Genomic DNA, 25,657 nt, shown 5'->3' on the forward strand with positions numbered 1-25,657 from the left:
GGCTGCAGCAAACTCTCTGCAGTCTCCCTGGAAGCCAACGGCCACTGCAGTCTGTCTGCCCGAGCACCACCCCAGCCCCGCTGACTTCCAGTGATGCCAACGTCCCGCGAGGCAGACACTCTCCAATCACTCCAAAAAAGCACCCCCACCCTGACAATGCGCAACATCGAAAGTAGATCTGACACGGTGCATGAGGACGGTTATTCCTGTACCCTTTTTTTCACTCTCGTTTGACTGTGTTTAATAAATTATAAGGTCTTAGGCAGGGCCTACTGTTGCATGATGGGAAAGTGTGGGAGTCAGCATCTTTTTACTTCATGTCATCCAGCACAAATGTGAGCAGCTTTCTACTGCTGCCAGTCTAAGGCTGAGTACTGAATACTGAAATTGAGAGAGAGAGAGCAAGAGAGTGAAGGAGAGGCATTGAAAGAGAGAAGCACAAGAAACCCATAGAGAGAGATATTTGCATTTAACAGTCTTATCCAAAAACGAGGATTATCTGTTCCAGTAAAACCTAAGCATGGCAATTGGGTACTGTAAACAGGCTGGCAGGCTCTATCTTGCTAACACTCTCTCTTTCTCTCCTTCTGTTTATCTCTCTCTCTCTCTCCCTCTGTTTTTCTCCCTTACTCTTTCCAAATCTGGCATCTGTCTTTGTTTGTCGTTTTCACACTTACACTGCATGTTCTCTCTCACTCTATCTGTTTCTCTTATCCCTCTCCATCTCTAGCCAGCATCGGAGACTGACTGTGACCAGGCTCCCAGTCTAATGAGCCCCTGAGGTGGGCTGCATCTGGGCCGGACCTGGCCCAGCGTCTGCTGGTTGTCTATGTAGCTGTAGTAACTGGCTGTGAGAGGAAGAGGAGAAAAAGAGGGGAAGAGCGCAAAGTACGGTGCTGCACTCACGACTCAAAGTGGGAGAATGAAGCCAATTAAATTTCCATTACCACCCACGTGTCTGTAATTACCGCTACTTCTCTCTCTCTATCTATCTCTCGTTCTCGCTCTCCATTTTCCTCTCTCCGCTTCTCTTTTTTATCAATTTCTCTTTGTCTTTCCATTTACCTCTCCATCTCTCTCTTCATTTCTCTATTTCTTTCCTTTTCCGTCCATTTCTCTTTGCACCTCCCTCTTCATCTCTCTCTCTCTCTCTCTCTTCTTTTCTCTTCTCTTACAAGTGCACAGCAGTGATCCATTTAATATTTGAAGAGGTGCGTGCAGAGATGTGGATGTTTGGGCGCGTTCGGCAGGGCAGGGCTACGGCAGGGCCCTGTCTGTCCTCTCGGGGGCCTCCAGATTGATGGGGTCGGGAGGCTTAATCAGCGGCTGGCCATGCTCTCGTGTCGGGAGCACAGCTGATAAAAGCTCCAGGGGCCACAGAGGCATGTCATCTCAGCAATAAAGCACACCCTAATGACCAGCAGCCCCTCCAAACACACACACTCATATACACCGTCTACCATGGCCATCAACCTGATGAGCCCCAGTGGAGGGGGGAGGTGCAGAGCAAATAACAAGTAACAGCCTATCATATATGTTATTCTCTGCATACAGGCCTCCCATTTCGACGTGATTGCATACAATTGTCTTTCTTTTTGTCCTTGTGGGGGAGAGAATGTTTAACATGGACAGGCTTATCTCTTCCAGAGCTGCAGTGAAATGAAATAGCTGCATTGAAACCGGGCCATTGCTGTGAAAGTGGGGGGCTGGGGGGGTTGATTGAATCGCAGTGAGTTGGTGCCAGAGCTTGGCATCAGGCTACAGCTCCCCCAGTATGGCTCCACCTCCACCACCATCACTTCAATCTTCCACCCCACCACCAACACTGCTACCACCCCCTCGCTCACTCATTACTGAAGTCATACAGTCACTCCCCAGAGAAAGAGAGAGAGAGAGAGAGAGAGAGAAAGCAGCGTTTAAAAATAAACTCTTCTAGCTGTGTACACTGAATAACAAGGTTTCTCTTTAACAAGGTTGGGTTGGGCTGTTTCTGAGTGTTTTCTGTTCTTTTTTCTTCAGCAATTTGTTTTCTTTCAAAAACACTTCTAGGACACACGGACAGCCTCCAGGTTGGATACCTTCAAAAAACAGTGACTACTGAAAAAAATGCGGTTTTCTTTGAAATCCACAACCACAATAAATCCCCCCAAAAAACATATTTGCAAGATTTATTGCAGAAGCCCAACATGAAGTGCTCTGAATGATTTCATTTTTCAGTACTGCAATCCATGCCATGAATTTTGAATTCATTTAGAACAGGGATTCCCAAACTGTGGTACGTGTACCCCCGGTGGTACACAAGCTTCCACTAGGGGGTACACGAGATGAAAAGAGCAATGTCGGAAAGGTGTTAAAAAATATATTTTTTAAATCTTAAGCCATGTTCTCTTTGTTCTTTGTGTTTCATAATGTTGTTCTCCGCCCAGTTGCACATTTTGATTTTGTTATTTGTTATCACGTAGAGCGGCTAATTAAATATGATGCCTGGAATGTGTCAATAGAATGTGTTACGTTTTTATGTGTCGGATGGTAGGGGTTCGCGAGCCGAGTCAGGATGTAGGTGGTGGTACGCGGGGAAAAAAGTTTGGGAACTGCTGATTTAGAACATTATCAACTATAGCACACTCTCAAAAATGTTCACGCCCACAGACACATGCAGGAAGGCATGCATTCACACACACACACACACACACACACACACACACACACACACACACACACAGACACACACACACACACACTTAATACAAGCAATATGGCCATTTGGCAGCAATATAAAGTGGTGTGTTTTCAGTAGGTTTCTTGTTAGTTTTTTTCTCCTCCGATATGGCACCAGAACAGACGAGAGCCTGAGGGAATCAAAGAGTGGCTAGGCTGGCGGTACACATACACACACTACAGAGTTAAGCAAGCACACACACACACACACACACACACACACGCACACACACACACACACAAACACACACAAACACACACAAACACATACGCGCGTGCATGTGGCGCACGGCCCCACAGCCCCACAGAACTCTGTGTGTTAACCACTGAGCAACCGTTATCTCACATACAACAAAACACAGCCACCTCCTACCAGACACTGCCCACCACCACACACTGGCTGCCACACTCTCAGAACAAGACTGCACAATATTTGCTGCATAGGTGCTTTAAAAAGTCAGGAAACATGTAGTAGGACCTTTTTCCCCACAATAAAAGCTAAACCTGGGCTTTTATAGAGAGTTCTTTGATTTTGAACTAATGGAGCTGTCCAGTGCTGAAATCTGAGAGACGGCCAAAATGACAGCACAAACAATCCACTTCCGACTTAAACTGAGAAGTAAAATGGTGAAGGGCTCCTCAATGGCTCTAAATGTAAGACATCAAAGTGTTAGCTAAGCAGCTAAGCTATGACAGAGTTAATAGACTCAGGCATAGGGATGCGGATGACGTGAAAAAGCAAAAGTAACAAATTAAAAGGTAAACAAAGTAAAAGTTGCTTTCAACGTGGTGGAGAGGCAGAACTGGTGCTCTGAATACTGGTTCTGTTGTTTCTGGCGGTTTCTCCTGTTGATGCATTAAACCGCAATCTGGATTACACCTGCTTTTATAAGGCGGAATATTTTCACCACAAAATAGACGTGCACTGTTCTCTTACATATGCCAGAAAACCTAATCAATCGCTCGTCACACTTCTCCTCCATATGTTTGCAAAATACTCTCACCTTTTCCTCAACCTTCCCATAAATGCATATATGCATGAGTGTGAAAAGCACAGCTTGCCTGACAGCTCTCGCGTGCCCAGCAAAATGCGCTTTCATTCATTTGAGGTCTGTTCGTACATAACAACGTCATATTTTAAGGTGCAAATAAAGCATGAAACAGGCATTAATGTCTTGGTACATTTGCTCCAGAGGGTGTTGGTTGGTTGGTTAATTAAGTAAACACATTAATTAAAATTTAATCTTTAATTAATTAATCAAAATTATATTCAGCAGTCACAGAGTGTATTGGCATCACTCAAGTGTTTGACATAATGGTGTTGTGTGAATGACAAATGACAACTGTGAAACACCATATAGTACACAAACAACACTGACAGCATTATGTTTTACATGCATTGACTGATGAGGAGAAAATACACATCATGAAGGCATAATGACCCTGCAAAGTAGAAACAAACAGGAGACTCGGATAGAGGGAGAGGGAGTCACTCACCATCCTTATCCGCTCGCCGGAAAATCTGAAACACACAGCACACACAACATTCACCAAATAGCACCCATCAGTATAACACTGGGAGTAAGGCCCACAGGCATCACACGTCACTGATAGCAACAATCACGGTAAATAATAGTGTTATTATCATTGATGACAACTCATTTCACAAACATTCAGTTAGGGTCAAATGCAATTTTAAGATTCAATGGAGCACGTCTTGTTCTTTGTATTAAACAGAAACAAAGGTATTATTACGCATGGCTTGGTGAACGATTGAGACGCTCCATGAGTAAATCACAAAAGAAAGCTGATTACACTGTCCTCTCACATGTGAAATAGAGCACTTACAACTCACAGGTAGAAAGAGAGAGAGAGAGAGAGAGAGAGAGAGAGAAAGAAAGAGAGAGAGAGAGGTGGGGGGAGGGCTATGGCTATTGATCCATAATGTCTGGGAATGCGCTGTAGAGAGGGCAAGGCTCAGTCGAATACCTCATCAATGCTGACCCTCCACCTGCTCCTTAGTGGAGAGGATCATCTGAGATCAGTTAGTGTCCAGCTCTAGCACCGAGTCTGTGTGCACTGGTTATGTGCCAGAGGGCTTCTGTGCTACTGTGAGGCTGTATGGGACGTCAGGTTATACTGTTTTTATATATAGAAAATGCAAAGCTGTTTACTGAGTGAGAACCTGTGTGCGCCGAGTACATAGTCTATGCCTGAATCTGGAAATACAGTTTAAACTACCCTGAAACAGCCTTGGGTCGTCACTGTGAAAAAGCATCTCGGGTGGACTTGAATGGTCTGAGAATGCTGCATTCAGTGGATGAAGACAGGCACAATGCTTCCATCCAGCTGATCTCCAGCAGACACCTGAGTGGATGCTGGAAGCATCAGCAGAGAGAGAGAGAGAGAGAGAGAGAAAGAGAAAGAGAGAGAGTGAGAGAAAGAGTGAGAGAGAGAGGCAGAAGGAGCGATGTCTGGACGAAAGGATGACCAGAGTGCAGCGAGGGGATAAAAAGGTCGCTTCTTTCAGATTGTTGTGGTAGATGACAGATGCGCCGATGGCGATTCTCTGCCGCATTCCTCTCCGCCACTCAGGCAAGCATTGGAGCATTTCCCTGAACAATTTCTAATCAATACCACTATTTATCTGGCCTGGGGGGTGTGGGGGTGGTGGGAGCGCAATTGGTGCCATGAAAACCACTGTTAGTATCTTTTGAATTCATTCAAAGGGGGTGGCGTTCGCTAGGTCAGCGCAATCTCCACTGATCTATGTGTGCTATTGGCATGCATTGGATTGCTGTACAGAGGGAGAGAATGGAAGTGTAGAGAACACAGAGAGAGAGAGTGAGAGGTTGAAAATAAAGGCACGAGGAAAAAAAAATCAATGAGGCACTTAACCAAGAAGATCAAGATGGTGCAACGGCCCCATGCACATAGGCTGTTATTTTACAGACTCTGAGGAGCACATTCTAAATGAATGCACAGATGCACTTTATCAATGGAGTAAAGTAGCCAATTGGAAAGAAATAACATTCTCTGAAACAGGTGATAGATCTGTAGTGTATCTGATGCTGACAGCAGCTTGGATGCTGGGTTTCAGAAATGATTTTCAGTGCAGATATGCAGTCTGTGTGATAAAAAAAAGACAAAAAATGGGTCAAAATTGGTAATGTGTGTGCTTGTGCATGTGTGTATATTTGAGTATGTGTATGTGAGTGTGTGAGTGTACATGTGCACATGTGAAAAGAGGTGTGTGCTGGTGCCCTGATCATCCATTTGTCGGGCAGAAGATGGTGCTGTGTCAGATAATGTAGGTGACCCACTTTGCCTCAACCTCCGCACAAAGATTTTCTTTTGACAGAAAAAAGGGGACAAAAACCCACCAGCAAAGTGCTCATCTGAACTTCAAAGGCAAGAGCATGACTTCAGAGAGCACCAGCCAGAACCGAAACAATTAAGGAAGCTCCCGCACTACTCGACAGAGGCACAGTCACTCTGTGTATAAAATGTTGAAATAAAAATGATTTGCTAGATATCCTACCATACGTAATAATTATTCCTAATATTTTCAGTGCTATTGATAAAGATGTGAGCAAATTAGAGATGCACTGCAATGAATATTTCTGCAATTTATGACTATGCTTATGATTATTTCAGGATGTGTACATTAGTACTCCTTATAAGAAGTTGATAGTGTTGATTGTGTAGAGAAAGGGAGAAGTAAGATCAATGCAGAGCAATAGATCAATGCATCAGCTTTCCCTCCATGAAGATGTAGGCAATTATATATCAGAGAGAGAGAGAGAGAATGTCTATTTCTATTAACCCCAGGCTCATGAAAACTCTGGTGTGTCTCATTCTGCAGCAGATTTACTGAGCGAGGCACCACCACACTCAGATCTGCTATGACTAAAAGCAGTCACTGACAAATAATCAGAGAGGAAGAGGGAGGGGGAGGGGGCTGTGAGAGTGGAGAGCGCAATACAGGGGGAATCAGAAGCAATCGAGGGGAGAAACAGGGGTGTGTTCAAATCTGTGAGCGAGGAAGAGAGAAAGAAGAGATAGAAGAGATAGAGAGAGAGAGAGAGAGAGAGAGAGAGTATGGGTGAGATGGCTGAGCATGTGAGCTCCTTATTAGGAATGGTCAGTGCTGTGGTGCTGGCCCTGGTCCTGCCCCTGCTCCCGCCAGGTAAAGAGTTGTCACTAAAGAAATCTCCAGCAATCAGCCGCACTCACAGAGACCACAATGGCTCTCCATAAAACCAGCAGTGCATAATCAGCACTGTAGAACTAACACACACACATACGCGCACACACACACACACAAATACACACATACGCGCGCACACACACACACACACAAATACACACATATGCGCACGCGCGCGCACACACACGCACACACACACACACAGAGCTACTGCAGAATTCTAAATGACACCCAAAGGAGTGGAGGGAGGTTATATAGATTCAGAGCAGCTTTGGTTGGTTTGATTGGGCAAGGGAGACATCAAATCTCTCTACTGAGACTCGATTTACTGGGCAAATAGCAAAATTATTTATAAAGCAAAGTTCAAACCAATAATCAACCTAAACCTTTCGCAAATGCTAAATGCATCTAATAAGCCCCATTTAATTAAACCTATTGGATTGAAGGGCATCCAACAGAGACCTTAACTTTGTTTAGGTTAAACAAACTAAAGAGCCCTAGTCCAGGCTTACATATTAATAATAAAAGCAAATAATGAGATGCCTTTCCGTTTTTTTCCGAGTTAACGAGTTAATCTGCACAGACCAGCGTCTCCTTAAACTACATGCAGCCTGCTGGACCAGACCTTACATACTGCTCTGCGAAGAGTTTGAAAGCATTAACTGATAGAAAGCATTTCACCACACATTTCAGCATATTAGCAGCAAATATCTCCCCTTGCCTGAACTTTTCTCCGCATTTACGTATTTAAGGTAGATGTGCCACAAGAGTCCTGGCACTGCGATAGATCATACGTTACATGATGAGAGGATTGCAATACAGGAAGGCATTTTGACTCCAGACGAAGTCTCCTTTTTTGGTGCTTCTGCGTTTGATTGACAAAAAAGTGTATTACTTTTGACAGAAACAGCAATGGAAGATAGTGAAATGAAATCCACCAGCAACGGTCTCGGATTCGGAAGGCAATCAAATCCCTAGCAGGCACCTGCGCTCCGAGTGAGTTGTTGTTCCCTTCAGAAAGATCTCGCGCCTCTCGTTTCACCGCGTTGCTGTCTGCGCTCTCCTCCCTTGCACTTTGACATCGCTTTTCCCTCACTGTATCTCCAACTATTCGCCTAATTAAACCTCTACTTCCATCCACTTTCTCATTTTCCTGAAACAATATTTACAACAACGCCGCCGGTCTTAAATTTTAATTCGCTTTTAATACACCACAAGAGTATTTGCGCACCTAGTTCTGTATCGCTGGCTGGGCGTGAACTATTTCCTTTCGCTCTCATATTAACTTTCACCGCTTAAAGCACTATTGCTTTCTCTGGAGAAAAAAACATCAGATACACATCATTATTGAGCACCGATTAAAAATACAGAGGCAACACTTTGACCTACTAAATCAATACTACTGAGACCTCTCCTCTGTAGGCTGCGTTGCTGCGCAATTACGCACACTGCAAAACCTTAATAAATTATTTAAAGTACGGACTGCTCGACAGATGTGTTTCAGTAAAATTACAATAATGTGAGAACAATTAGACTTCCCATTTTAATAGAACATTTGTCTATCCAGCCATATGGTTGGGTACTCTCGGTTTTAATGAACCTGAATAAAAAACAGTTTTTAAACCATGCATGCACAGGAAATACAAAGAATATGGGCGCACCCATCCCCCTTTGCTGAGGTTCCAAAACTGGCAAATGAGCCGGGCCACTTCAACAGTATGATTGCGAATAATTAGCTACAGAATATTTCAAGTGACACATTCTGAATATCTTCATCAATCTCTGTCAAAGGAAAGTAGCCTATTATGTGCATTTATGCTTTAAATGTTTTCAAGATAAACTACATATTTTCTCTTTAATGCGCTGTGGTCACCATTTAAAGCAAAACCAACGCTTCGAAATGAGCGTTTTGGCAACTTCAGAGAGTAAATAAACTCTAGCGATCTGAACAAGTGTACACACTGTAAAAGTCAAAAGTGACAACTTCAAATACACAACAAACTGAAATACATATTATAAAGCAGTGGAAATAATCAATGGGTTGTTGAGGGACACCTACATCTAAAATGACAGAGATGCCTTTCCGTGGCTCGGGGGCGAAGAACTGCTCCTGGGCCATTGCCGCCTCTTCTTTGGCGTATTCCCGGGTAGAGATGCTCTTGTTGTCGCTCATCTTGGTGACTATCCAGCGGACAAGCCCGTCGATTCCACCGGGCTGGCTACCGCTGTTTCCGGACTGTGCAGCCGTCGCTGTCTCGCTGTCCTGGGCCCCGGATTTGGGCTGTTCTTTGCTTTCCTGTGCCCGGAGTTTGGCTTGTTCTTTGTGGAGCAGTTTGTGGACTCCGTCCCTGCAGTAACGCGCTGCTTGCTCACACATCCTTTTGCCGCGGAGCGTTCATGCTGCGCGCTATGGGAACGATCCCTCCCCCCTCGCTTACATCATCAGCGCGCTGCTGAACATTGCGAAAACACCACCCACTCCAATGTCCGGCTGAAAGTTTAGCGTAGTTTAATATTGAGACAAGTGGTCCACGTCCAGATTTTACGCAGCGGTTGGAAATAGAAGCAACGCGTAAATGGTTGAACTGCATTTTATAGATGACCAAAACGGCTTGACTTTTGGTGTGGTATTTACGTTGGATTACTGAAATAGGCCTATGGTTAAAATAAATATAGCTAATTGTATGGACTGTCTCACACTCTATACGACCGTATCTATATTTGGGTTTCGGCAGCCGGAATCATTCAGCTATCCCAGCCTTCACGGAGATAGGAAGGACTGGGGTGAGGATAATGGGGTCCCTAGGTTCAAGCGCGGAGCCCTCAGCACATGCTATAGGCCCAGTGGCGCAAACAGTTGGTATGCGCTATATGCGGCGCATAGGGGCGCAGCTCGATGGGGGCGCCAAAGCGATGGTAAAATATATATATATATATATATATATATATATATATATATATATATATATATATATAAATAATATAAATGGGAATATCCATGACCAATCCCACGATCACGAGTGCCATATTGCTTTTATACAACAATTCTACCACAAACTAAATAATCTGAAAACACCCCAATATTGTTTAAAAATGTTAATTTCGACATCGTTCTTATGCATCAAAAAACAGTTCCCTTTTCAATAGACAGCGTCTTGGTTGCTAGGTAACCAACATTCCAGATCCCTCTTTACGGGTCTTTGTGGTTTACGTGTCTTCTTGAAAGAAATGTTGAAAGTCGGGCTGACATCACATTCATATCTAGCTTTGCTGCATGCATGTTACAAGGACACTGGGCCATGTTATGTAAGGGACATGCTACTGCAAAAAAACGGAAACATAGCCTACATTGCAGAACCACTCAACTTTATTAATTTAACACTACTGTGCACATATGTTTTTCTGACACGATGCTAGCACGTTAACAGCGGTTAGCTAACTATGCTAACGTTAGTTATCTACAGGTCTCCTCCAAGTGACAATCCTATTATAGGCCCTACACAATGCTGGCAATGCTGAGAACAATTAGCATCCTCGTTTATCTTACTTACATTGAGTTGACTGTGTAGCTTAATCCACAGATGTGGTGAAGCACTGTTTCGTTATGGTTTGCTAAGGAGTAACCCATTGCTTAAAATAGTGGAGAGCTGGGATGAGAACATTGTGTCAAATCTTCGCATTGTATCGCGGAGTGATTTATTATTAGCTGTGCAAAGTCTGAGTTGAAATGTCCAGGGATATTCCAACTCATGAAACGTCTCTCGGCCAATCAGAAACAAATAAATAGTTCAATAGAACCCAATTGTTGTATAAAACATTTTAGAGGACTAACAGGCTAGAGGAGGCGCCCTATCTCATAAGATTCCATTATAGAATTTTGACATAGAAGAGGGAGTGGGGGCGCCGTGAGCGCTGGGCGAGCAGATAGGCCTACGAGTAGTGAGTTGCCGTCTATGGATACAGCAAAAAAAAGCTGTTGACGACTAAAAATAGAAAAAGAAAGAGGGAAAAGGAGATGGCATGTCAAGGGATGCAGCAGCAGTTAAATAAGTGGACGGTGAAAGGCAACAGGTAGGATTTAAAGTGATGACGTCTGTACTTGGAGGCTTGCAAATATGAATGTTAACAGACTAGCTTTTGTTAAGCATAATGCCGATTGAAAAATAGCCTATTCCATTCAGATAGCTAGGTGGCTACCATGCTCATACTGCACTTTTAATGGCCAACTGCAAACAGAAATGTCATGCTAGCAGTAACTCATTACATTTTTCCATATCCTAACAATAAAGGCTCCTTGTAATAACTTAATATTGTGTTGTCAGTGTGGTGCAAACAAACAAGGCTAGAGTGCCTATCAGCCTTATCCATTGTGAGCATTAGCTGGCAAAAGGACGTTATGAGAACCGTTTAGACTCTCTTAAAGTGGCAATGCACCATTTATCAATACTTATCAAGTATAACATCAAGTTAAACATCAAATTGGCAGCATTTCTTTAAAAACATATTCAATAGACACTAATACACAGTAATAGTGTAAAATATTGTTGTTGCATACCCCTCAAAAATGGGTAGTTGCGCCCCTGTATAGGCCACCCGGCGGGTTCAGCCTCCCTGTCGTTTTGAGGTGTCCCCCTCATTAGCACCACAGGATGTGTATTTTTCTCCAAAGGCCCCAGCTGACCTTTGTTAGTTGAAAGGTGTAAGCCTGCCCTTTCTGACTGGTGATTAAGACATTCCACATGGATTTGGGCGAGAGCATACCCACCTACCGATTCACAGGCTATCAGGAGTCATTTGGCATGGATAGAGATAGAGGGGAGCAGGAGGTGATGAACATTATTTCCTTCTGATGACGTGCGGGAAACCCATAGCAACTGATCGGAACCTCACAACCATCGCATACAAGCCTGAAGCAATTAAAGGCACACTATGCAGGTTTTTTAGCTTAATATGCAAGTTTTTTTAGCTTAATTTACCTTCATTTAACAGCTTCAGAGTCATTGGAATAGTTATATGACTTTTTTCGGGTTGAATGGTGGCCGTCTCGCTTCCCCCTAGCGCCTGTGAGCGGAAAAACCACCCTTGCAACTGTGGGCCGGCGGGCCGACGCCTCAGTGTCAGGAAGTATAACGAGTGTAACAAATTGCTTTACTGCATTCAAATACACATACACGCCAGGCACTGGCTAGAAAAAGGTAGCGATGGAGTTTCTCAGACATTCGTCATGACAGACCCAGCGAAAAAGAAGCAAAAACCGAGAAAACTGTAAGGAAATTGCCAATACTGCTAGTTTACCTTTAAGACAACAGCAATCATTCCCTGTCCTTAGGTTTGCATGTGTATGATTCATGTTCTGCACTGTATTCCCCAACAGTGTTCTAAACTCAATAAAATTGCAGAGCTGTCAAAGCTGCCATATTGTTCAGGCACCACAAAAGTTTTAAGTTCACTCAACTAGTTTCCCAGTTATTGATTATTTTGACAAGATGAGCTCTTAGTATATGAGTAGAACTGACCCCCAACTGATTTCTTTAAAGAGTGGATTGAAATTACCTCTGACGTAATAAAGACGTGCAACTTCATTCGTTCATATCAACATGGCAAATGAAATAACCTAATAACCTACACAAACCAATAAAAAAAAAAACCCGAAATCCCAATGAATGGTGAATGAACTAGTCTACGATCGATTGTGGCAGTTGTAAATTGATACACTTTGACATCGTAGGCCTACTAAGACTAATTGTTTGCAAGGACTGCTGCGCAACCGGATGTAGGCAGGCAAGCTGCAAGCAATCAGTGAGATGATCCATCAATCATCATCAGACTGCAAGCCTTATAGCCTCTACACAAAGGTAAGAACGCGCCTTAAAGGAACCATATGTAAGAAATGTATTTCAATTAATCATAAAATGGCCCTGATAAGTCACTAGACATTAAGAAATCATGTTAATTTCAAATACTTACATCACTGACAACAGTAGTCCGGCCAGGATATTGTCATTTAAAAAGTGAAGTTGCAGCCCTCAACTGATGTTGTGTTTTGTCATGTCATGTTGTGTTTTGGCCTGATGCGCCACCCTCCACCTATCTAGTAATCACAAAGTCAGTAGTGTTTCGGCATCCGGGTTGGCAACCTCGAGTCAGTGGGGAGGGGATACACCACTCTACAGTAATTTGAAAGTGATTGCAGTACCACTTTTGGCCACAATCTTACATATGGTTCCTTTAATGTAGGTGTACTTTGTTTATTTATTTGTGTACCGTCTTCCAGCGGGCAGACCTTAGCTAAAGTGTAGGCTATGTAAGAGAGACCTTTTGCGGCTAGCTGCATGTTTTAGCGAGTTAACTAAAGTTTGTTGTCTGAGCTGTCAGCCAGCCAGCCAGCCTGTTGTTGCACTACTTTAGTGGAAACTAGACAGACAAAACAGTATGGTTTAGCATTAAAGATCCTTTATCAACCGTTTCTTGTGTGGCCTACTTTGGCCGCGCAGGTTAGACACCAAAGCAACGTTTCATAAGTTGGAAATAAAACACATGACACGCACAAACAGGCAGCGCACTTTTAAACATTTTATTAGTAGCCTACCTGCCATAAGCTATATGGTTCGCATTAGCTGCTAGATGTAATGAAAAGTAACACTGCAGGGTAATTCTTTAACTATGATACTTTTCTTGTCCTTGGAAGAAATAAGAAAAACTAAAAAATATGTACTACTTTTTTGTTTTTGGTGGTGGAAATGACAAGGTGACACGTGGAGGACATGTGAATGACATTGCCCTAAAAACACAGTTTATTTGCTTCATAGTCGGCCTACTAAAGAATCTAGTAGAAAAAAACATCATGATTACATAACATATGGTAGGGACGCATGTTTAAAAAAAAAATTGTAATGCTTTTAAATCTTAAAGTTGTCTATGTATGTCATTATGTCATCTCCACCACACTTTGTCATTTCCATCACAACACATATTTTAAGTTAAACATGTAAAAATAATACAACATGCATTTCTGGAAAATTAATACATTTAATATTTTAGCTGATGTGTAATATTTAATAAAATACATTTGGAACAGTAGATGTTATTTTTGCTTGAAAACACATGTTTTGTTGTGTTTTGGAAACGTGTGATTGGGCAGTCGTGGCCTACTGGTTAGGGCTTCGGACTTGTAACCGGAGGGTTGCTGGTTCGAACCCCGACCAGTAGGAACGGCTGAAGTGCCCTTGAGCAAGGCACCTAACCCCTCACTGCTCCCTGAGCGTGGCTGTAGCAGGCAGCTCACTGCATCGGGATTAGTGTGTGCTTCACCTCACTGTGTGTTCACTGTGTGCTTTGTGTGTTTCACTAGTTCACAGATTGGGATAAATGCAGAGACCAAATTTCCCTCACGGGATCAAAAGAGTATATATACTTATATACTTATACTGGAAATGACAGTTAGACTTTTGGAATAAAATGTCAAAAATATATAGTATTTAAGTGAAATCTTTACAGCCACTATTAGGGCAAGTTTCTAGAAAGAGTAGATAATTAAACCATGTAAAAAGATGTTTACTGAAAGATGTTAGATTTTCTGAAAATTACCAGGTCAAAGAGTACCATAGTTGAAGAATAACCCTGCAGCAATAGCATATGTCTTATATTAACGTCAATTTCAGTGTTTGTTAACACGGATAGGAAGCCAAGTTGTAGCTCCGAACTAGTGTTAATTTCGTCAGACGAGACGAGAGGAAATATGTTCGTCAACAACCTTTTTTTCGAGACGATGACGAGACGGCAGTAATGTCCTGAAACACTGACTAAGACTATCTTAAGATGCATTATTGTTGACGAAAAAAGACGAGACTAAAATGTTTTGCATGAAATAAAAACTAAGATAAAATCTCTCTTCATGTTCGTCTACAAAATGAGAAGACAGAATATCTAGCTGTTATGTTTTCAAAATATTCCGAATGAGTTTATACGCAACAGCTTTCCTGGAGGCTAATCTACGTGCTGCTGCTGCAACCCTGTGGCTGTAACACGAAACTACATGGAACAAGAACACTGGAGATTTCTGCCAGAGTTAGCAAGCTAACTACCTAAGCTTTATGCCACAATGCTACATACCCAGAAGTTGAAGCTTCTCTCATACAAATTAACATCCCCCAGAATGTCCATACGAAAATGTTCAGCATGTAATGTCAACTATTCATCTAGTTAGACTGATGATGCAAAGTTTGCTAGCAAGTAAGCTAATATGGAAAGTTTGCTAGCAAGTTAGCTATGGCTAAGATGGAGAGTCTGTTTGGGGAATGTGTTGTGTTTGGGCGCATATCGCCATCTAGCGAGGCGGAGTAAAACATTAATAGTTTGGCCTACAACAGTGTTTCTCAAACTTTTTCAGTTTCAGGACCACTTAACTAACCCTAGCTAAAAAAAAAAAAAGATTAGACCTACTTCAACAGTAGCCTATAATTAGTCTACACAATAGGCCTACTCACTGAACCACCTTGCTTATTGTCTTTGCACTTTGTGAGAGGATTCATACTGTATGATTTAAATTGGCATATCTCTATAACTGTTTGGATTTACATACAAGTTATATTGCAAACAATTCATCTATATTATATTTTACCACGTCTGCTCGCGGACCACTTGGGATAGCTTGCAGACCACTAGTGATCCCCGGACCACACTTTGAGAAACACTGGTCTACGAATATGACAGTGGTCCAGTCAAATCTTTTACTGTCTATGGTCAAATCCCAGCCGAGCTATAACTGTAGCTCGACTTACCTGTGCATGTACGTAAACATACTGACTGACAAAAAATCAGAATGAGTAATTATAACAGACGAGTAGCCCTGTGGACACACAATGTTGTTGGAAAATTGAGATGTGTGAAACACTATTTGACTCAAATGGTAATCAGAAATAATTTGTTATAAAAAAAGACTAAAATGTGTTGACTAAAACTGACTAAGACTAAGATACCTTTAGTTTTCTTTTGACTAAAACTAGACTAAAATGACGAGACTTTTAGTCGACTAAAACTTGACTAACAAAAATGATATTTGAATGACTAAATATGACAAAGACTAAAAAGGACATTTCGTCACAAGACTAAGACTAAGACTAAATTAAAAATAGGTGATAAAATTAACACTACTCCGTGTTGATGATCATGATCAATGGCAACGTCTGACTCTGATAGGCATGCCTATACAGAGAGAGATGAAGAGACTGTCTGACTGACTTTTGTGCAAAAAAGTGAAATAATACTGTTCATAATATTTTTTCCCTCTCAGGACCAGATGGCTGTGTGACATGTTTTCAGTTCTGTGCAAGGAACCACCATCACACCATGGTAAGTGATAACTTACTTGTCCTCCATTTACTAGTGTCACAATGTAGCCAACGTGTAGCCTATATTATTATAAGTTATAGTGATATTTTGTAAGCATTTTTTTACCAATGAGAATAGCCTATCGTAATGTTATTCCTTTGCATCTCTCCACAGGGATACGGAAAGGCTAGGGTTGAGTGATGTTTTTGTATCAAAGAAGGGATGACACCTTAGACTCATTTTATGTGGCATTTTCAAAATGTGTTGGCTATGCAGGTCATGTGACGCCTCTTCCGAGACACAGGCTCAGTTACTTTGCCATTATTAGTTAAAGGATAATTCCGGTGTGATTTTGACCTAAAGTGTCTTGAAACATGATACCAAGTGTGAACGTATGTCTCATAGCTCACCTCAGCTTGTCCCCTGCACTCAGAAATCTGGCGCTAGTTAGCCAATGCTACCAACAGGGTTTTGTTGTGGTGCCTCGGGCATCGGTCTAGCCATGCAAATAAATCACTGTTTTACACCATTTACGAGGCTCAAAGTAGCTCCATACTTCATTGGTAGACTTCCGAGGGCCTTGACATTTAAAACGAGACATGGAGAACTTTGAAAAAGCAGTGGTAGATTATTTACAATACGATTTATACAGACAGTACCTTAAGGAATTTTACCGTTCGACGCCATCTTGAATTTAGTCACGATAAGTAGAGCGACGAGTACGAACAAACCAAGGGGGCAGGCGAATTCCCGGAAGTAGAAGAATCGACGTAGGCTGGAGGGACCACCTCTCTGCTAACTCCCATAGAAGTCCATTCATTCTAGGATTTTTTTGAAATACCATAACTTCATATAACATATATCCTGTGCTGATATTGTAGCTTTTGTGTAATCAACATAAACACTACAAAGGCAAAACAGACTCCACTACCTCGTCCGTAACGTTGGTTACCCGTAAGAAGAATGGTTAGCTTGATCGGTTGGAGGGAAGCTAGCTTTGACGTAATCTCTCTTTCGCGCCGTAGGGAGATAACCATATTGTTTGGATAAGAAGCTCAGTCCACCTTACTGTCTATGACGGTAACTCGTAAGCAAAACCTAGCATACACGACCGTATGTTAAGGTAAAGCATTACACAGAGGCAACCTAATAATAATAAAAAAGTAAACCTATTTTTTTTATTTTTTTAAAAACGGCAGTAATTATTTCAGAGGTTTTCGATGGATTGACCGTAGGTCGGAAAAGTGGAAAGAAGATAGCTTCAAGGCTATAACTTTTTTGTTTTGTTTTAGCATGACTGTTTTTGAAGATGATCATGTATGGTAGCTTCAACATTAACACGACTTGGTAAGGATGATATTAATAATAATCCATAAATAAATGTTTAACTTTGATGGCGAAGGAAATGTGAGAAGAATTTCTGTGTATCTATCATATGAGTTACAAGATTCAGTTCTATGGCTAACGTCACAAAGTTAAGTGTGAGGCTGCGCAGTCCTGGGGGGACCAACTGAAAAATCGTTCTATTTGACTCAGTGCCCTCCCATTGAAAACGACGGAGTCTTTCTTTTACTGTCTATGGAACAAACAGGTATGATAAGGGGTCAGATTCCAAAACTAATTCCGTGGAAATGCATGGATTCAGTTGCTTCCAGTATCACCAAGAATGTCATATTTGGGAATTTTACCTGAACTTTTCATTCACTGGTATTTCATATTATATTAAATACACATGTAGTGATTTTCATTGACTACTCTACTTATTAACTAATTACTGTCATGTTCTTCAAGCAGAAGAAATTGACCTGCCAGACCTCTCGGATGCAGCTGTAGCTATTCTCACTGTCTCGGGTGATATATACTCCCTTGTGAAGTTTGGTCCTGCTATCCATTCTATAGTTCTTGACGGAGATATTGTTGTGTGTGATATAGCAGAGTTGACAGAGGCATTAATTTTGCTATTTGGCTTAATTTATGGACTTCATCTCGATTATCCAAAGCAATTGTCCTACACATTTAATTTCATTCAAAAAATTATAATGGGTTTGGATGATCTGAAGTGGTTACCTCCTAGACTGCTGCTTAGTCTTTTGCTTAGTAAATTGCGGATGATGGATAAGTAAGCTGTCTGTTTTCCCAAATCTCATGGTTGGTACTGCCAGCATGTTCAAGCAAGCAATGGAGCTTTTCGCTTTTATTTATGTTGGCCTATTATTTTGTTATTTGAGTATTATTACCTTTGTTGAAGTGGTAAAAGGTTGTTATTTCTTTGATTTTCTTTATTAACCACATTGCTGGGGATGTTGTTCTGTTAGAATTATAATGGAATTCTTAAAGAAACGGAATCTGCATTGAAATTGTCTTTTGAGTAGTTTTTTTTATTTGAATCATACAAATAAAATATTTTTGATTTTGAGGTAAATAGTAAACCTAAACAGTCAAAAAATGTGTTTCAATAGAGTGAAGTCAACTTAAAAATATAAGAGACTGAAGTGACAATGTTTAGGTCTGAGAAACTGAATGAGTCATGGTGATAACATGAATATACATGTATTATTAGGAGTGATAACTTAAAAACATCAACTCTATTTCCAGTGTCAATTTTGTTAGTTTTAACAATAGTTTCAAAATGATCAGGTTCAAAATGATCAGGTTCAATGATTTAAGTAGTGATTACTTAAAATGTTTGTTTGTCAAATTATTATGTTTCAGTTCATCAACTTCCTAAAACAATGAGTGTAAATAACTTATAGTTTAGAGTAGTAATTACTTAAAATGTTTGTCTGTTGAAATTATTTGTTTTAATGTTGTTCATTTTCTCAAAGATTTGGAGTCTGACAAATGTAATAATAACTTAAAACATCTATTTCTCACATTGTTCTTTTTAATTTTATCCTTGTCCTTAAAGATTTTGAGCATTAAAAAAGTCTCATTTTAAGTAGGAATTACTTAAAATATTTTTAACATAGCTAAATAGTTTGAGGTAATCAGTTTCATTAAATATTTTGAGTTCATTGAACCTGTTGGGGTTTACAGTGTGTGTGAATGAAAAGAAATAACCCTCTTGCAGCACACACTTGATAAATACTGTGAAATACACAAACATTATATCACTCTCACCATCTCTAGAGTTTAGATCGTATTGCAACATGAAGAATAGTAAGAAGAGTACTCAGGCCCAAGCTTCAAATTCAAATAGAAATTCAAAGAACTTTATTTTTCAGTTAGAAACTTCACCTGTGAAAAGCTTCAGTGCACACCACACGGAGGGTGACTGTCTGGTCACATGTAACATACCACATTAAGCAATAAATAATTAAAAAAAGAGTGGTGTTCAAACATTCATGAGTCGGATGGATGCAGTATGTAGTCAAGAGCACACTTCAGAGTAGGCACAGTATGAAGTCAAGTCAAAGTCAAAGTCAAATTTATTTGCATAGTGCATTAACATACACACTCGTCATTCACCATGCTTTACACAAACAGAACAAACAAATAAAATGGAAATTACCGAGGTATAAAAGAATATAAAAAAATAAATTAAAATATATAAATAAATAAACATATGACTATAAAACAATTCGTATGGCCTATTAAAAAATCAACTGATTAATCAATAGAAATCAATTAAAACAGGCTACCATTGGAGCAGATCTAATCTCGATGGGGAGGATGTTCCAGTGGTGGGTGGCATAATGGCTAAATGCCATTTCACCTCTCTTGGTTTTGGCTCTGGGGACGACTAGCTAATTGGTTCTAGTCAGGGCTGGAACAACGCGTCGTCGTAATCGATTACGTCAACGCAAAAAATACGTCGACGCAAAATATGCGCATCGATTTGTCAGACCCAAAACCGGCCGTCACACATTGATGTTCTATGTTGTACTATTTAAATTAAAGATAAGATAAAATTAAGGCTGTCAATCGATTAAAAGAAAAAGAAATTAATCTAATTAATTACATACTCTGTGATTAATTAATCTAAATGAATCACATATATAATTTTTGCTGTGAAAGTATTTTAAATATTTAAATTCAAATGAATCATTGAATAATCAGCATTAGTGACATTAAAGTTCAAAGACTCTTTTATTATTAGTTTCACTGTTCAAATAATTGCCATAATAATCTATGATATGACCTAATATGCTGAGGAAATAAATTCAAAAGTGCTTAGGGAAGAAGTTTTTTTTCACATACAAGGCATTTCAGGCCACAGATATAACCTAGGGGACACAATGAAAATAAATTAACACTCCCCTCAATGTCAACACTTATTTCTTTGCATTGATGTGCGACTACAGAGTTGATGAACTCCGGTGATATGCAAATCCTTGCTGCAGACATTGCAGAGGACTTTATTTTCAACACTTTATTTTTTATCAACACCATCAGGCCGTTTTTTAAAAGTAAATGTTCCTATCAATGATCTAGGCAGCACGTTTTCTTCTCTCTCCTTCATTTTACAGTCTAATTTTTACTGACTAGAACGGCTCGGGGTCAAAGGTCATACGGAATCGATTAATCTGCACTAATTTTTTTAATCAGTTATTTTTTCTCAAATTAATTAATCGAAATTAATCAGTTATTTTGACAGCCCTAGATAAAATCCTTTGAGCTACACTTTTTACGGCTCCTACACACAGTTGCGTTCCGTCAACGCATGCCAGTGGGTGTTCCCGACGGTAGCTATGCAAATGATTTGAAGTATAACCGTAATTTGATTGGTTGGTGCTGTCAGTCAATTGGCTTGATTGGCCGGTGCCGTCTGTCGGTGCAGCAACAGCTGAACTTCTCAACGCGAGCGGCGGGAGAAACGCGACGCGATGCAACGGACCCACAATTCAGTTCGGCAACGGATGACGTGAGCCCATATAAAGTGAATGGGATGTGTCTCCAGCAACGCAACGCATGCAGCTGTGTGTAGGAGCCATTACGCACGCAGCCTTTCCCTGCCCCGCCCGCTCTCTCTCGTAACGAGCCCGCTGCCCCTCCTCTGCATGTGCATTTAACACAAAATATTCACGATTGGATTGTTGTTGCCACATAGAAGCATTGCATAGAACACAGCTGGCTAAATTGCTATTAAATCCGCTTAGCATCATGACCATGCTGTGCAAATTTGTTCAAAACTGCTGCAGTCAAGTTAACTCTGCTAAAGTCTATCACAACAGTACTTTGAGGAGACTAAACTTAGTTAAGTTATGCAATCCAGCTAAAAAGCTAATGTTAGAATACTGTTTGGATGTTGAGTTTAGCATGCTTACTTACAGCTGCTTGTCAATTTTGTTACTCAGGGCTCATTTTATTGACTCTTGACACTGAATGTAAATGGAAAAGTGTTTTCCAAGACTCAAAAGTGCTTGTCCCAAGGAGAAGTACAAACTGTTATTTGAACTAACTACGTTAGTTCTTGAATTTCCCCTGAGGATCAATAAAGTATCTATCCATCTTTCTATCTATCTACGTTATGAATTGCATCCATACATCAGCTGCGTTTTAACTGCGTTAGTGTTACAATTGCAAGGGAACGAACGGAATTAGACCTATACACTACTGAACTTTATTGAATGCTACCTCTGACTATGAATGCATTACTTGGCACGTGTATAGTCTTTTATTTTGGAATTTTAAGAGCAATAAACATATATTGCAACGTTAAGGAATTCATGTTTTTTTCATTCAGATATATAAATCAACATGTATAAATGCTATTAGTCAATTAATGGGGAGATAATCGATAATCGAATCGAAATCGAATCGGACTGAAAAAATGAATTGTTAGATTAATCGATGCATCGAAAAAATAATCGCTAGATTAATCGTTTAAAAAATAATCGTTTATCCCAGCCCTAGTTCTAGTATATGGCAGGTGTATGTGGCATTAGCATTTCTGCAATGCATCCAACATGCGCACATACACACACTGGAATGAACATACACAAACATTCACAAGCATTGGCATACACTGATACACTCATGATCATACAGTACATGCACACACATACACACACACACACACACAAACATGCTGCTCCATCAAGGTCAGGCTCTCTAAGCGAAGAAGCCACTCAGGGAAGCAGCCACTCACTGACCTGTTCGAGCTCAAGTCCCTCTCATCTCCTCTCCCGGAGTGTGCAAGCTTCATTTGTCTTGATTACAGCTCAGAGGAGTGGCATTGGCTCCAGTAATCAGTATTGAACTCAGAGAAAACTCAAAATTATTTATAACCTTTTGGGGTTATGATGGGGTAGTTCACTCTCAGAACTTGAATATGGACCAAAAAACTACTCTAAAAAATCACACGACGACCGTGGATATTAGTGCTACATTCAGAATGACAGTAAAGGTTTGCTGTACAGGAATGCTGTGAAATGAAGATTCATCCTTTTGTACTACAGTGTAGGAGAAACATACATAAAACCACAGAAGAGAGACAAAGACAAAGAAGGAGAGATAGATAGAGAGAGAGAGAAAGAGAGAGAGAGCAAGAAAGACTCAACACTATAAGTAGAAGCTCCCTCTTACACCTGTCTGTGTGTCAGTACGAAACTCCACAGTGTAAACGGTGGTGGGTGTGTGAAATAAAAGTCATGTGTGTATGTGAGTGTGTGTGTGTGTGTCCTGGCTTGGCTCCGAGTGCCCACACACTCATTAGAGCGTTCCCACTCACCATATGAATGAATCTCTCACCCTTAGCTCCTGCTCACCCGCTCACTCAGACAGAAGAGGACGCCTGTCCTGCCTCACTCAGTCACTTGCTCGCTGGAGAAGAGAGGAGTGCAGATCTGCACTCGACTGGAAAAGTCAACAGGACATTTTACAGAGATTTGCTCACACTCACACAGAATTCACACACAACACACACACATCCTGCATGCACACTAAGGTGGTGCAATGACCATGGTGTTGTTCCCCTGCTGTGGAGTTGGTATGCATCAAATACACAGCTTCATCGTAGGACTATCCACTGATTCGCAGGCTCTCACACATGTACTGTACATGCAGAATCGTAAAATCTCTTAGTAGTCGATTTTCTTTCCAATGCAGCTGTTGAAAATCCATGGTGTGATACCAGCCTAAGCACACACACACACACACACACACAGAGGCCACACGACTGTGCAACACCACTATGCACTTCTATTCAGACATAAACACATTATTATCAGAAGCTTCTCCCTCACTATAGTATACACAGACACACGTTCACTTGTACATTTGTGTGTGTATTTTAGAGCACTGTGTGTAATGTGTGTGTGTGTGTGTGTTCCTCTCAATGGAATACTGGTCCGCCTGTCTGGTTTGGATGACATTATCTAACTCATTAACCTTTGTGCTGTCCAGCTGATCTCTTCACACTCACCCACTCAGCCCAGCTGTCCCGAGGACGCCTCTCAGCACACAGTGCACCAGAGCAGCAACAGCACCCCCTAGTGGCTCAAGTAAGGACTCTCATCATTTTCATTCAAATTGCCATGATATACTGTAATAAAGCATTACAGGAACCATTCCTCATAACTACGACTAGTTGTGCAACTACAACAGGTTGTGCTTTGATTTTTTCACCGATGTTTACACTCTCCATTGATCCATCCACAGATACCACACACTAATATTTCTTTTAAAGATGTGTAATCCAAGTAAATTTATTATGTATAATTGTAACAATGTAATATTGTAAAATCATCCTTTTTTGGCAGGTGCAGTATAAAGTATGCTAACCAAATAAACAAATGAACGAATAGTGTAATATTAGTGATAATCTTTTGTGTAAAGCACATAAAAAATGCATACATCACACTATGCATACATCATACATCACACTACTGCATAGCATATCCAAATAATTTGTATTTAAATGTTACGAAACCATAAAAGAGCTCTTTGTAAACCCTGTAAAGTGCAGTGATATTGGCCTGAGTGTGTGTGGCTGGGTGGGGGTGATGTGTGGGTCTCAGGAGGCCTGTGTGTATGTGTGTGTATTTGTGTGTGTGTGTGTCTCAGGAGGCCCGTGTGTGTGTGTGTGTGTGTGTGTGTGTGTGTATGGCTGGGTCAGGGTGATGTGTGGGTCTCAGGAGGACTTGTCCCTCAGGGCCTGGTCAGGCAGGTTGCCCTTCAGGTAGAAGACCCAGGCGATGGGCTGGCCCTCAATGCGTGGGCTGGAGATGATCAGCTTCCCACTGCAGGGGCTCCGTGCACCTGGTAGGGGCCCGTCGAACGCCACCAGGATGTTGTGGGTCTTCTTGGGCCGGATGGTCTCCACACCCTTGACGGTGAAGGCCGGGTTGTCCACCTGGAAGGAGAAGGCCGTGGTCTGCAGGAAGATGTTCTTGAAGGGGATGGAGACGTTGGAGCCGGCACGGATGTTGAAGGGGCCTTGCGCCTTGGGCGGCGTGCAGGTGCCGTGCAGCGGGAAGGCGTACTCGCCGCCGAACGCTGAGGAGAGCGTGAGCAGGCCGCGCACCTCGCCCAGCTGGCACGGCTCAAAGTAGACCTCTGTGGTGGTGTCAATGCCCGCCTGGAAGCCCGGCAACGCGTTGACTAGCTTCTCAGCCACAAAGTCAGGAAGGTCCGTCTAAGAAACACAGAGGAACAACATGGGACAGATTCCACACACAAACACACACACACACACACACAGATACACACACACAAACACACACACACACACAAACACACACACACAGAATATGCCCTCTCTCTTCTCACCCACCAACCCACACCCATAAACACACACATGACTCCATACACTGTACTGATACATACTTAATGACTGCGTAATTCTCTGCATTCTATTGATTGTATTTATTCTTGATTGACTTGCACAATAAAGAAACATGGGGGCATTTAGAAGTAGAACTATTTCACAGATTTTCCCCAAGACAACACACCAACACCTAGTCCCTCCCCTGGCTTCTATTGTTCCTCTCACCTTGCAGGTGTACTCTGCTTTGACCCGGGAATAGTTGGTGAACTTGACGGGCATATAGACTCCGCTGCCCAGGGGCGCGTGGAAGTACAGGGGCTTCTCCTGGGGTGGGGGCAGAGCCTTGAGCTGTAGGTCATAGTGGAAGTACCCCAGCTCAGAGCTGTGCAGCACCAGCCGCGCCGTGGACTCACCCGCCCTCAGGGGCTGGTATTCAAACGTCAGGGTGCCCTGAGCAGAGACAAGGAGAGAGAGAGAGAGATTGAGACATGGGTCCATTGTTACTAGGAGAACATAGCAAAAGTACTGTAACAGAGTACTGAAACAGAGGGAACTCAACAGGACACATTTTGGTCCAAGTGGCAGAGTAGATATTTGAAATAAAAGGGACATAAATAAATTATGCATAAAATGAACACTAAGGCCAAATGTATTAGAAGTACTGAGGACAGGTTGAACTTCAACTTGAA

The 25,657-nt window shown here is 41.6% G+C and overlaps 2 protein-coding genes across 5 annotated transcripts in view; both read right to left on the reverse strand.

The window, feature by feature from the left end:
* necab2 (N-terminal EF-hand calcium binding protein 2) overlaps positions 1-9,729 on the reverse strand; it is a 77,142-nt gene extending 67,413 nt beyond the window's left edge. The window contains exons 1-2 of one of the 2 annotated variants that reach the window (XM_042108815.1): positions 8,988-9,729; positions 4,216-4,240 (exon numbers count right to left, since the gene is read on the reverse strand). In XM_042108815.1, the coding sequence (XP_041964749.1) occupies positions 4,216-4,240; positions 8,988-9,305 (343 nt within the window). In that variant the 5' untranslated portion in view covers positions 9,306-9,729. The remainder of the gene's footprint in view (positions 1-4,215; positions 4,241-8,987) is intronic. The other variant, XM_042108814.1, reaches the window with a different exon arrangement.
* A 14,162-nt stretch (positions 9,730-23,891) lies between these two features.
* Positions 23,892-25,657, reverse strand: part of hydin (HYDIN axonemal central pair apparatus protein) — a 90,057-nt gene continuing 88,291 nt past the window's right edge. For all 3 annotated transcript variants that reach the window (XM_042108674.1, XM_042108675.1, XM_042108673.1), the window contains exons 84-85: positions 25,194-25,418; positions 23,892-24,836 (exon numbers count right to left, since the gene is read on the reverse strand). In XM_042108674.1, coding sequence (XP_041964608.1) covers positions 24,333-24,836; positions 25,194-25,418 — 729 coding nt within the window. In that variant the 3' untranslated portion in view covers positions 23,892-24,332. The remainder of the gene's footprint in view (positions 24,837-25,193; positions 25,419-25,657) is intronic.

This window comes from Alosa sapidissima, chromosome 11 (assembly GCF_018492685.1).
Source record: "Alosa sapidissima isolate fAloSap1 chromosome 11, fAloSap1.pri, whole genome shotgun sequence".
Classification (NCBI taxonomy): Eukaryota; Metazoa; Chordata; class Actinopteri; order Clupeiformes; family Clupeidae; genus Alosa; species Alosa sapidissima.